General features: G+C 30.3%; 1 protein-coding gene across 1 annotated transcript; it reads right to left on the bottom strand.

The window, feature by feature from the left end:
* Positions 1–11,423: 11,423 nt before the first annotated feature.
* On the bottom strand, positions 11,424–13,133 carry LOC107910069 (uncharacterized). Its single transcript, XM_016837812.2, has one exon. It carries the CDS (start codon positions 12,197–12,199, stop codon positions 11,576–11,578), a length of 624 nt encoding a protein of 207 aa, XP_016693301.1. The 5' UTR covers positions 12,200–13,133; the 3' UTR covers positions 11,424–11,575.
* Positions 13,134–15,433: the final 2,300 nt, after the last annotated feature.

Genomic DNA, 15,433 nt, shown 5'->3' on the forward strand with positions numbered 1-15,433 from the left:
CTGCGATGAGTACAAACAACATGACTCACTTCAACTTGCGTATTCCGACTTTTACATCATTGATATACATTAATGTCCCAAATAATAAAAATCAGTAAAAAAAAACCAATGAAAATCATATATTTAATTAAATTGTATCTATATAGATTTTAGCATCTATAAAGTAAAAAATGTCTTTTAAGTCTAAATTTTTTAATTTTAAGAATCCACGTGAATGGATTTTCTATTAATGATTTTATTAATTTGCATCAAGTTTAAAAATATAAAAAAAATTAAATTACTCAGTTGTGGAAAATATATTACATGCCTAAATAATTTGGGTTGCCCCTTAGACAACTTGACGCATCATTTCAGCACAGTGGGATAAAACACTCACTTCCTTTATCATTATACATAAAAATAAAAGATATTTGTCGATGTATGCTTGCTGTAAGTAGAACAAATATGATATGAATTATTATAAGGTATAATATCTTTTCTTTCATTATTGTTTGGGTGATTGATAAAGAAATGAAATTAAAGTTGCAACGATATCATTTAATAGATACTTTTTTGCTTCGTGTGTTCTAAATTTGTGCTGTTTATTTTTATTTGATAATATGTAATTGCAACTAACGATATAATTTTAAATTTATTATTGAGCTTTTGATTCATGATATTGAACTAACGATATAATTTTATAAATTGTTCACCTTTTGATTCATGATATTAAAAAAAGTAAATAATGTTAATTTGTTTTTTTTTCTTAAGATAATTATGTCAGGTGTTCCACATACACATGCTTCTTCTCAAGCTTCTCGAGGAACCAAAAGAAAATGGGTTCCAGAAGAAGATGCAGCCTTAGTTTCTTGCATGGTAGACTTGTACAACGTTGGAACATTTAATGCTGATACCGGGTTCAAAGCCGGTTATTTGAACGAGTTGGAAAAAATGCTAGAAAAGGTTTTACCAAATGCAATGTTGAAGGCGAAACCAAATATTGAATTGAGGATCAGGTTACTAAAAAGGGAATGGTCAATTGTCTATGACATGCTTAATGGCCAAAACAATAGCGGTTTTGGTTGGGACGAGCATAGGCAGCTTGTTGTTGCTGAAGATGCAGTTTGGGAATCCTATGTAAAGGTAAAATGTATTTCAAGTCTTTATTTGTTTTTTTTTACCAAACTTATAACTAATATGGTTTCCTCATTTTTTTTAGAGTCACAAATAGGCCGCTCAGTTCAGACATCGTACTTTCCCTTACTACAACCAGCTTACTGCCATATACGCAAGAGATCGAGCGACTGGGAAAGACGCTCAAACAGCTGCTGATGTTCTTGAAGAAATAAATGCTGAGGATGTACCTACTACAGATATGAATGAAGAGAGAAACACATTCTATGACTGTGAAGCTGACGTCTCTTTAGACGACATGGATGTTTCTGGTACGGAGCTGCGAGGAGATAGAGACCAAGGGGGTTCCTCATCTTCAAACAAGAGAAAGAAGAAATCTGATGCTCGTGATAATATGTATTCTTCATTTGATGAGGCTGCCACTTTGTTGGCCGAAAAAATCAAGGCCGTTGGCGATCAAATCAATAGGAGTATTGCCTCCGAGGTGGTAGTTCAGCAGAAGTCAGAAGAATATCAAAAGATGGAAGAGAAAGCTTCAAATTTATATTCAACCTTATGAGAAATTGAAGGTTTATCCGGCAATCAGCGGTATGAAGCTTTGACTAAAATTTCAGATCATCCAACTCAAATGATCGTTTTCTTTAGTTTACCTTATGTTGCGCGATTAGAATGGGTCAGAAGATTTCTTTCTCACCATTAAAAATCAATGTTCAAACTTTTTGATGTTGTAAAACTATATAACATATGGATTATGATGTAGAATTTCATTTTCATCTAACCTTTTCTTAATATAAGTTAATTATGTTTATGCAGAATATAATTCTCAAGTTATATTTTGATTTTCGTAAATTCATATAAGAACATTTTATTATTAAGAAATTTATGAAATTATATATCATTATTAAATTATATTTAATATTAATTATTTTAAATTGTATAAATTCATATAAGAAAATTTATTATCAATAATTTTATGAAATTATATATTATTATTAAATTATATGTAATAATAATTATTTTAAATTATACAAATTCATATAAGATAATTTATTATTTATAATTATTTTAAATTTTATTAAATCATATATTTTAAATAAAATATATTTAATATTAATTATTTCAAATTATATTTTATAGTATCATATATTATGATTTGAGTAAATTCATATAAGAATATTAATTATTAAGAATTTTATTAAATTATATATTTTAATTATAATATATTTAATAATAATTATGTTAATTTATATTTTATAGTATCATATATTATGATTTGAGTAAATTCATATAAGAATATTAATTATTAAGAATTTTATTAAATTATATATTTTAATTATAATATATTTAATAATAATTATGTTAATTTATATTTTATAGTATCATATATTATGATTTGAGTAAATTCATATAAGAATATTAATTATTAAGAATTTTATTAAATTATATATTTTAATTATAATATATTTAATAATAATTATGTTAAATTATATTTTATAGTATCATATATTATGATTTGAGTAAATTCATATAAGAATATTAATTATTAAGAATTTTATTAAATTATATATTTAATTATAATATATTTAATAATAATTATGTTAAATTATATTTTATAGTATCATATATTATGATTTGAGTAAATTCATATAAGAATATTGATTATTAAGAATTTTATTAAATTATATATTTAAATTATAATATATTTAATAATAATTATGTTTAAATATGATTAAATTATTTATTATTGATAATAATAATCTTATTAAAATTTAAATAACAATAACAATAATCATTTACCAAAACAAATTTATGCTAAGAGTATTCTAGTCATTTTAGTTTTTTCCATTATGCTATTACACCTCTATTCCATTCAACCAAACACAATATTACTATTACGCCTCTATTCCATTACATTCAACCAAACAGTTGATTTGCTATTACACCTCTATTCCATTACGCCTCTATTCCAATATAGCGAACCAAACGTAAGAGTTGATCAGTGATTGAAGTCATAAATATGAATCACACATTCTATTTGAGAATAACATTTCTTATATAATAATAATTAAGAAAAATTGTGTTGGACTAGAATGTGAAAGTGGAAAAGGGTTACAAGCATAGATCCCTTGACTTTAACGCTAATTAACTTCAACGCACTAACTTTTTCAGTACGATTCAATCTTTTAGGGTAAACTATAAAAATAGTTATTTTTGTTTGACTCATATTACATTTTAGTCACTTACGTTATCGTTTTGTTACGACATGGTCACTCTACTGTTAAACTCTGTTACCTCCCTAATGGCAGTCCTACGTGGTAGTCAAAATGTGTTTTAACTTGGATATCCAGTTGCTCGGATGAAAATATGTTTTTAATTAAATAAATTTAATTTGGACTGTCACGTAGGACATTCAAGTTGGCATTTAAAACCCATTTGGACTACCATGAAGGACCACCGTTAGGGAGGTAATGGAGCTTAACGGTAAAGTGACCACTTTGTAACAAAATGATAATGTAAGTGACTAAAACGTAACATTTCAAACATAAGTGATTAAAATATAATCTGAAGCAAACAAAAGTGACTGTTTTTGTAATTTACCCATCTTTTTATATTATGAATGTATAGTGGATATGCTAATTGAAATTGAATTATTGGTTTTAGAAAAGGAAAAATAAGAGGAATTGAATTCAAGTTCAATCCTTCTTCTTTGAGTTAATAACCTTAAAAGCCCTTTTTATCCAATGTAATATTTTCTAGTTCAATTTGCAAAAAATAATCACAAAAGAAATGGAAATTTTGAGTTGGTTTAGATTCTTTAAACATGGCAATAGTTGGAAAATTCAGGGCGAAAAAAAAAGGAAAAAAGAAAATTAAAAAAAGTAAAAAGATCTCTCACTCTTTCAATTTCGAAAATGAGTAAATTAGTCATTCTCAAAAAGTTTGAGCAATTTAATTTTTGTCAATTTCGAAAGTGAGTAACAAAGGACAATTAACCACGACGTTAATGTCTTTCACCAATTGTACCTAATTTTGATTGGTATAACAATAAATTTAGTCATCAATGTTTATATATTTTGTGATTTTGGCCTTAATTATAAAAATTCAACAAATTCAACCTCAATATTTACTCATTTAAAGAAATGTTGCGGGTTAAATTTAATAACTTAAGATTAAACTTTAAGAACTAAATTTATTATTATATCAATCAAAATCATATACAAATGATGAAAAATGTTAACATCGTGATTAATTATACTTCTAAAATTGAAAGGAATTAAAGTGGTACATTTTTACCAAACTAAAAGCAGATCCCAAATATGAGGCGCATGGCATTAATAAAGTAAAAGCTGTGAACTTACCTACCCTTTTACTAATCTTATTATTATATTATTTACTTTTATATGTATCACCCATTTTCTTAACCTTCTTTCCCTTAAAAAATTATTAGAGGATGTTTATAGAGGAAGATAGGGTTGAATTGGGATGAGTTGACTCGGACTTCAGTCATTAATGACTTTATTCCATAAGTATTAGGGCACGTTTGGTTCGCTGTATTGGATTAGAGGTGTATTGGATTAGAGGTGTATTAGAATAGAGGTGTAATAGCAAATCAACTGTTTGGTTGAATGTAATGGAATAGAGGCGTAATAGTAATCTTGTGTTTGGTTGAATGGAATAGAGGTGTAATAGCATAAGGAAAAAACTAAAATGACTAGAATACCCTTAGCATAAATTTGTTTTGGTAAATGATTATTGTTATTGTTATTTAAATTTTAATAAGATTATTAATATTAATAATAAATAATTTAATCATATTTAAACATAATTATTATTAAATATATTATAATTAAAATATATAATTTAATAAAATTCTTAATAATCAATATTCTTATATGAATTTACTCAAATCATAATATATGATACTATAAAAGATAATTTAACATAATTATTATTAAATATATTATAATTAAAATATATAATTTAATAAAATTCTTAATAATTAATATTCTTATATGAATTTATTAAAATCATAATATATGATACTATAAAATGTAATTTGAAATAATTAATATTAAATAATTAATGTTGACAAATGTTTGTTCTCATCTTGGTTACCATCAACATGCCCTTCATCTTCTAACTAATTGCTAGAATACCACTATAAACAATAATTGCAGTCCTTCAATTCAGAAATGAAAATTTCTCCAGCCAAAGTGTCCAAATTGATGATAATAGGAATTCTTTACTAGTTGCAATAAAACAAAAACATGAATCCGATATCCAAGGAAAGCTAAATCCTGTAAAAATTTTACATGTCTCTCTCAATTCTCAAGATCCTTCTCCTTTTATATGTATAAATACATGAATCCGATACCCGACTGCGAACTGCTCCCTTTCGAGGATTCTCCAAACTGATCTTGACACATCCATGCATGACCACCACCCAAAACAAGGCCTGATTGATTTGCAGGGGTTGTTGTTGTTGTGGTAGTTGGAAGTCTTCGTGCGTGTAGCCGGTATTTCTGGAAATCAGGGAAGTTCTTACATCAATACTCGATATCAAAACTTGAAAAGAAAACCATTAATAACAAGAAATAACCCTCACCTGCAAATGACTCTTAACTTCATCATTGGTTAAGCTATCTACTTGCATAAGTTCCCTAATCTGCTTTGGAGTAGCCACTGCAAAAAAATTTCAAAGATTTTTGACTCAGAAACTTTAAACTAAAAGGATCAATGAATGAATTGTCACAGAACAATACAATCCTATGATCTCAATTCCCAACAGATCTATGGAATCCCAGTTTCAACTATATTATCATCTATGGTCTCAAACAAAACTAATTATACATGTATAATTCAAACACATATTGAAAAACATTTGTTGGACTCTAATCTATATTTTCCATCAGATCAAGTGCAAATCCAGTCTTCCCATTTACCAAACTTCTTAATTCTAATCTAGCAGGATAATAGGCAATCCAAGAACAGTAAAATCAAATTCGAAACCAGCTAAGTATATGTCTAACTCTCATTTTGGAAATCATGATGTGTGATTACATTACAATAACTAAGGAACAGAACACAAGGCCATGCGTTCAAAATGGACTCTAGGTGAAGTATATAGTAAGCATGAAAAATAATTTTTGATGATTGAACTGGATAATGATTGTCTTTCAGTCAAGCTCTATGAGTAACCATCAAATGCTTAAGAGTAAACTATTTTTAACTTTTATCCATATCGTCCTCCAAAGATATATCAGTATCCTTAGAAGCAAGTTAGAAATAGCTCGGTTTAAACCAATCAACCCATTCACATCCTATTACAGTATATTTTCTAGATAATCATGATTTCCCTTTTGCTAAACCAAAGTTGAAATGATGGCTTTTGGCAAGTAGCAAAGGACACAAACAAGAGAAGTGGGCAACTTACCTTCCTTAGGACCTTCTTATGGTATCGATAGCCCTAATCACACAAGAAAGAAATTTGTTACCAAATTAAACTATCAGCTGATAGCACTAAATCAAAGAGAAAAAAAAAAGTAACCATGCATTGCTTGATTACCTTGCCGGTGCCATAGATATAATCACAATAAGGCCAGCCATGAATACTTCAGGAAAAGAAATAAAAGTTGCAAGTCTAGACACTGAAAAAAATATCACATAGCTAAACAATAACATAATGTAATTTTGCTAACCTCAGAACCAAGCATTTTAGTGACTGTCAACAAAAGAATCTAAAGCTGCTGCCATCTTCTAAATTCACAAACTTAAAGAGATGCAGACAATTTGAAACTTCAAACAAAAGAAATGAGAACTTTGCATAACAAAGTAAAGAAACATAAACATCTAAAGCAACAATTTTGCACCAGTTAACACTCTGCCATGAATTGATACCGAAAAACGAGTGTTGAATTACAGATATAAAACTACAAATCCTGTTAGGATTAAAAGTTTATTCTTATTCCAGTTTTCATCTGATATTCTCACTCAACAGCAATTATCACCATTTTCTTCTCTACCTTATTGAAGCAAAAACACAGAACCAAACAGCATAACAACCTGACATCAACTCTTCCACCAGAATCCAAACCTCTCAAAATCCTAAACTCTCTGTTTCAATTTCTAAGAGAGAAAAACAACAAGAAATACTAAAATTAAAGCTACGTCAACAATGGTATCATGAGAAAGAAAATTAAATATCTGAATGGGAGTTGAAGTGTCCATATTCAACTTTGGGTTTCCATGCCGATAAGAAAAACATTGGACATCTCTCGTAACCTAAAATCAAACACTCTTCTTCCTCCCCCATTATTTCTAAAAAATATCATCCTCAACGCCAAGATTATCTTTGCTGTGGTTTAATGGAATTTGACTAAAACCAGCCATTGAAAAGAGATGTTGCCATTCTGTCAAAGCTGGGTGCCGCCTAATTATATTATTACTTTCCCCTGCATCTATGTTGCACTTCCACCCATACTTCCAAGTATGACATGAGTAGTATCTCTGATCAGCAAGAATCAAGATATCGTGAAGGAACGCATCGGCGCTTTTCAGATCCCCAACTTCAATAGCTTTAGCGCAGGATAGTAACAATGGATTCACTTTTGGGGATTCCATGGATTCACTTTATAGTATGAATGGTAAAATTTGAATTACCCGATAAATTTCAATGGATTTTTTTTTTCTTTTGGATAGTGAAAATAAAGCGGTTATGATAATTGCTTGCCCCATCCCGACCTGCTCCACTATATGAAATTATCATTTTATCCTTGTATATATTAACTATTAAAATGGTAAAAATGTAATAACGTAATATAGGAAAAAATCATATATTTTATTTTTTAATTTTTTTTGAATAATTATGTTTAAATATTTACTTGACTTTAAAAAAATTGAAAATATTAAAGATAAGTAGCAAAAATTAAATTGAAACAGAGCATGGTGGGGTAGGGATGGATATATCCAACATCCATAGAGGTGGTAATGGTTTTCAATATTATGCATCCATAGTGGAGTGAGGCAGGTAGTGAAGTAGAGTGTGCCAACTGTGGAGCTGTGATGGATTTAGCAATATCTACCCTCGCTTTGCTCTATTGTCATTCCTATTTTATAGCATTTGGCAAGGTTGAGATTATGCTTCTAGTGAGGCCGAGCTTCACTAAATTCTATTGTCAAGTGTTGAGTGATGTAGGTTGGATGATATGACGAAGGTTTAACTTGGATATAATAAAAATGGGTTGGTTTAGCTTTTTTTTCCCTCTGAAGTAAAAGTACTCAACATGTTTCTCTATTACACGGACCAAATGAAATTGACCATTCTACTAATAAATAGATCAATTTAGTCCTGTACTATTAAAAAAATTAAAAATAAAATAAAATAAAATAAAAATTCAACATAGTTAAACATTTATATGTTTAAAAAATGTCATTTACAATTTAACATAGTTATCCATTAATTTTTGTATTATAATTTTACGAATGAAATATTTTATTTAGAGTTAAATATATATTAATAAAATGATTTTCATGTCATTTTTTAAACCCGATGTGAAAAACTATGATTGAAACGCGACAGACTAAGGGTGAGCTTAGATGGATAGTGTATTTATCTACGATTAGTGTAAAAATAACAGTGATAGTGAGGCTAGATGCTATAACAATATTATAAAGATATTACAATGTAAAACTAAAAATAAATTAAACACACTATACTACATCCCACCGCTCATCCAAAACCGACTAAGCTGAGTTAGGAAAGCTTTTGGTCGTTTCTATGAAATGCTGCGCACGAGATGCTATTAAGCATTGGTAACTTGACTCAGTCCAACCCCACCTGGGTGTTTGTGTTGCTACCATTTCCCACTACCTTTCTAACACTCAATTTCCTATATATTACTACCAAACAGACTGATGAATTGACACCTCTCTGAAGACCAGGTTATAGGGACTCAATTTTATGTTGAATGGGTCCTTGCATTTCCCTTTCTTCCTCATTATAATATTCTTATGCTTTGGCTAACCCTTTTCTCAAAGCAGCCATTAACACCCTCTTTCCATGTTATATTAATAAATAAATGTTAAGCAACCAATATTTATTATATAATTTATGTATTGGTTTTCTCTTAAAATTATTTTAATCAATTATTGGATTCAAGGTTCATAACAAAAGGAGTACCGAGCCTTGAGCCAATTCTCGCCTTGGCTCCAAACCCAAAGCGGGAAAAGGCGGTCGCCTAGCATGTCATTCATACAACTAACGTACATGCCTCCAATTACTGCAATTATGAGCACCTCATTATTTTATCTAACAAAAATGAATTTTCTTCTTTTTCTTTTTTTTTGTTTAATTTCACAATATAACCGGCAAGCAAATATATTATACAGGTTCCTCCCTTATCCAAATGTGTGAGTGTAATTATAGATGCAAAACATTTTTTAAATAATTTAAAAAAAATATTTCCACAGGTATGTGTTAAATATATTATAAGTTTAAGGGTGTAAAAAACCTTCAAATTTAAAAAAAAAATTAAATTTATTTTTTAATTTATTTGGGTACATAAAATTTTAAAATGTATCAAAACGATCTTTAAACCTTTTCAGAAAAAATAAATTAAGCCCCTACTTTTTTTTATACTTAATTGGGTATTTGAACTTTCAAAATGCATAAAAAGACCCTCAAATTTAAAAAAGAAAAGCAATTAAGCCTCTGATTTTATTAAAAATTAGAATTAAAATCAATAAAAGCTATAAATATTAATAAAAATTAATAAAAATTAAAAATTAGAAAAAATATAAAAAATGTAAATTTTTATAAAAATCGTAAAAAAATTATAAAATATATAGAAATGTAAAAAATTATGAAATTTTATAAATTCATAGAAAATTATACAAAATGTAAAGAAATATAAATTTCATAAATTTTTTTTATAAAAATTATCGTACCATAAGAATCATTTTTTAATTTTTCTATAACTTTTATTGATTTTTATTTTTTTATCATATTTCGTCACATGTCACATTGTATTGCGACGCGTGATGACTTTAATTGAAAAAACAGGGGTTGTTAATTTATGCTTTTTATAAAATTTTACAATTTTTTTTATTTTTTACGATTTTTATAAAAAATTTCTAATTTTCAAGTTTTTTTAAAATTTTTATTAAAATTTAATAATTTTTCTAAAATTTATTATTTTTTTATAATTTTTTCTATTTTTTAATAAGAACAAGGGCATAATTGTTTTTTTTGAAAAATTTTGAGGGTCTTAATAGCTTTTTTTGAAGAAGTTTGAGGACCTTTTTGATGCATTTTAAAAATTTAAGTGTTTAATTGAGTGCAAAAAAAAAAGAGAGGGATTTAATTTTTTTTGTAAAAATATTTGAGAGCTTTTTACACACTTAAAACTATATTATATGAAAATATAGATTATTCAAATTAAATTAGTTTGGGTGAGTAAAACATATAATATATTTAATAAATGTCAGTCATATAATTTAATTAAGTTCACACTATAATAACTTTTTGGTGAAGATAAAATTCGAAGTTAATTACACTTTATGGTATTATAAAAGTCTTTAAATGGATAACGTAATACTTATAAATTAAGTTAAAGAGTATATTAATCTTTTCTATTGAATGTTAGTGTGACTAATAATATAATTAGATAATTATATGTGACATGTTACATGTACATCATATTGACGTACAAGTAACAAATTTTAATAACAAAAATAAATTAAATTAAAAAAAAATCTAACTACTAATATAACGAAAGTCTAACTAGTAATATAAGAAGTTCCATTATATCAGATATGGTTAGAAAGCATGAGGACATTTGTTACGGGGTCATGGGGGGTGTTAAAAAATGGAAGTCCATCACCATGCAATGAAAGAAGACGACAACATAGCAGAGTAGGAGTAGCATTTTACTAAGGACAAGTATGATTTATCACATTTATGGGAAGCATAATATGATTCATGGGGAACAACGGGAAAAGTAGGGTTTGGACTGGAACTGGAGTAGAGCTAGTGGGGGGCACTTTGCATAATTATTATAATTATTATTATTTGGCTGCCATTGCTTTAATCGAGCAGGCCCCTTTACTTTTTTGCCGACCTCCCCACCCTTTGCCCTCTTGTCTCAATGCATGCTTGCCCATTGCGCCCTCCTTCCATTTCTTTTTTAAACAATACGATTTCAATCTCATGAACATTAAGGTTAAAACAGAGGAATCTATGTATTATACAGGGAGCTGCAAGATAAGACAAATGGTGGGCAGCGAAGAGAATCTTTCATCAAAAGAGTTGCTTCAAAGAACAACAAAAACATGATGCTTTTATAAGATAAAAACTACCCATTTTTACATTGTAAAAGGGCTTAATATACAAAAAAAAGGGGGGGGGGATTAATTAGAAAGAAAGATGAGACATTTCATTTTTTTTATTGTTTCTCGCCTAGATTTATTGGCCCCAAACGTTCCAAATCCTTTCTCCTATGAAGCTAACCAACCCCCTTACTGAACCTTTTTCTATTCCTTCTTGACCATCATCCCCACCACCATTACCACCGTCGACGCTGTTACTGCTCTGTTCCACTGTTTTCAACTCACCGGAATCTCCTTTCCGTAAGCTCAAATCGGGTCGTTTCGAACTGCAAGACCCACCAGTAACACCGCCTTTCTTCTTCCTTTCTTTCTTGCTCTTCGTCTTCTTGCTTTGCGCCACCTCGTCTTCGAAAGCATCGATGATCTCGTGTATCAGCTGCCGATTGGGGGACGAGTCCCACCTGACCCAGTAACTCATATAGCACCTGAAACAATCGCAGGTGAAAAGTGGGGGATGATCATGGTCACTACTGCTGCTGCTAAAACTCCTTTTAGTTTGGGGTTTTGGAGTGTTTTTACGGCGGCCTGAAAAGTTGCCAAAATCATTGTTGGAACAAGAGATGAGATAGGCCAAGACTTGTTTGTCTTCAGGGGAAAGAGCAGCAGAAAGGGTTAATATGGTAGCCGGGAGGAAAGACAGATGATCGGTCGTGATCGATGGTGATGGATGAACCATGCCTCTACGGTAGAGTTTCTTCATACTTCAAATTTTGATGATCAGCGAAGAGATTTGAGAGATACAAGGAGAAAGGTTTTTTTATCCAACAGACAAGAGAGTTTTTTAGGCTTTCAACTTTGAAGAGATGCTGAGCCTTTTAAAGTACCAGGGTTAATTTTAACATACATCCTCAAATTATCATTTTAATTTCAATTTTGTCTCTGAAATTTTAAATTATTCTAATTAAATCCTCAAGGTGTTAAACGCCAACTAAAATCCGGCATAGAGCATATTTAAACTAACGAAAAAACATGAGGATTTAATTGAAATACGTTAAAATTTAAAATCTAGAGGATAATTTAGGAATGTTTGGTGAATTAGCCGAAAGTCATTTTATAAATAATAGTCTCTAACATGGGGGTTGGTGACGTAGTTTAGGGGGGAGGGTATGTTCGGGTGCGGCGCGGGTATAAAAGAGGTACAATAATAAAAGATCTGACAATTTGCATCATATCAATCAAACTGTTGTGATTCGTCGTCGTTTGGAGGGCAGTTGGGCAGTTGGCAGAGTGATGCGATGGGACCTACTCTTCGATATGTCCCTGTCACTGTACTACCGCTCTTTATACGTCAATGTAATATACAATAATCAAATAAGGTTGGTAGCCATGGCATTGGTGCTGCTCTAGCTAGGCTTGGCCCAACCATGGAGTCATTGTACTTTAAACAAAACCTGTACTTCCTATTTTAGGTTATGCTTCAACTAATTCATTACGGTAAAAAGGACCTCTCTCATTGCTGAGATTTTAAAATTTTATTGCATGTACATATTCCAGAGTGAAGCCGAAAACTAGAGAATCTTGTTAAGACCAAACATTCTAAGGAGCCTGAGAGATTCCCCAGGCCAAGGTTTGAATGTTGATTTTGACTAGGGACCAACCTCATAATTAATAATAAGAAAATAGTAGCTGCAGTTAACTTAATTAGCCAAATATTCGGTTTTTCCCTATATGAAGAAATGAGCAGAGTAGAAGCATAAATGATGAACCTCAAGAGATCAGCAAATGCCATATGAAGAGCAGCATAGTATCAGATGAAAAAAGTTGTAAGATGCATGCATTAAACACACAGGTCACTCCTGTGTTTTAGAATTTGTACTCTCATAGATATTAGATGTGTTGATACAAGAAGTAATGGTGGACATCAGAGGTGGTTCACACTAGACCTGTCCATGGGCCGGGCGGCCCGACTCAGCCCGACAGCCCGTCCAAAATATGGGAGGGTTCGGATAAAAATATAAGCCCGAAATATGGGCTTGGGCAAAAAAATGAGACCCGTTTAAAAAATAGGCCGGGCTCGGGCTCAACTTTTTTGACCCGAGCCCGAGCCCAGCCCGAATATAATAAATATATATTTTTTATTTTTATTTTTTAATTTTAAAATACTTTAAAAATATTTTTATTTTTTATTTTTAAAATATTTTTTTTGTGTTTATTAAAAATCGGGCCGGGCCGGGCTCGGGCTTATTATTTTTTTTCCAGGCCGGGCCTGGGCAAAATTTTAGGCCCATATTTCGGGCCGGGCCGAGCCCGGGCCTAAGAGTCAGGCCGAAATTTTTTTCCGAGCTCGGCCCGACCCATGGACAGGTTAGTTCACACCCAACGTTGCGAGTTGAGAGTCATTAATGACCAAGTACAGATTCAAGATTTTACTCTAAAGAGATGAAACTTCTAAATCTGAACGATTTTTTTTAAATGTAAAAATGTGTCAATTCTTTTCGAATATTTATTTTTCTTACCAAATCAATAATTTGATGTTTTTCAAAAAACATGAACAATTTAACTATAAAAAAATTAAAAGAAAAAAATCACACTATATAAAATTAAATATTTCTTTCCAATATGCAAAAAAGAATAACTAATACTATACTAAAAATTTCATAAACATCATTATAATTTCAAAAATTAAATTAAAAAAAAAAACTTGGCCTTAGTCCTATTTCTCAATACTAAGCATCCTAAATTGCCCCCATTGTTTTTTCATAATATCGAACTCATCAATGATAGAATCTGTTAAAAGTTTTCGAGTTATCTCTTTTTTGGTGTATGCCACCAAGCAAATTGAAAGAAAATCATTTTCTATTCTGTTGCGAAACCTTGTTTTCACAATTTTCATGGCTAAAAATGCTCGTTCGGTTGTTGTAGTAGACACGGGAAGAGTTAGCACAAAACGAATAATTCTTTTAAGAAGAGGATAAATACTTGACTTATTTGTCTTAGCTAGCACTTGACACAACTCAACTGTAAAAGCTTTCTACAACTTCGTGCTTTGATGAGCATAAAGTTGAAAATGCTCCAATTGAATCTTCATGTGTAGCTTTTCTTGCTCTATAAAATCGTCCAAATAAAAACCATTCATAAACTTACAGATATCTTCCACCCAAAAAGCTTTGTAATTATCGTGTGGATCCAAAGCGGAGCTAAGAACAAGTAACTCCACTATTTCATCATTAAAGCGAGAAATCATTTCTATTAGCAATGAATTGATACCAACAATGAATATATCAAACAGATAGTGATGCTCAATTGTGAGGTTCTCTTTAGATGCGAGATCGATCTCAACTAGCTTTGTATGCAGCACTTAAATTGGGACTTCTATCTCGTGATATTTACAAAACAACTTCACTTTCTCAAACGAAGGATCCCACCCATGTTCTCTGAATTTCTGGAGAAGCATTTTAGTTGATGACACCAATTGCATCGCATTTATTATATCCTGTGATTTATACTACAATGCTTGAAAGAGATCATCATTGATTCCAAGCATCTCAATCATGAAATGCAAGATGAAAACAAATTCAACGGATGTCATTGCATCATATATTCCATCAGCTTCACTATTTTAAGTAAGATAGCCAAACTTGATGATATCTTGTAATAAAACATAGACGAAATCAAACATTCTCTTCAAACTATTGAGAGAACCTAAATGAGACCCCCATCGAGTATCGCCTAAACGTTGGAGAGTATCGACTTGAAATTTCCCTTTGCTAGTTTCAAGCTTACCACTCCAATTAACTCCGCGATTGAGATGCCTCAATGTCTCTTAATTGATCATGTCGCTTGTTTGAAGAAGCAACCAAAATGATTATACCAGTCAAGTATGAAAAAAACTGACAAATAGGAATAACCTCCTTGGATGCAACTATTAGAGTTAATTAGAGACGATAAGCAAGGCAGTGAACATCGTATGACGCTTGCAAGTTGTTCCATCCGT

This window comes from Gossypium hirsutum, chromosome D06 (assembly GCF_007990345.1).
Source record: "Gossypium hirsutum isolate 1008001.06 chromosome D06, Gossypium_hirsutum_v2.1, whole genome shotgun sequence".
In the NCBI taxonomy this organism is placed as follows: Eukaryota; Viridiplantae; Streptophyta; class Magnoliopsida; order Malvales; family Malvaceae; genus Gossypium; species Gossypium hirsutum.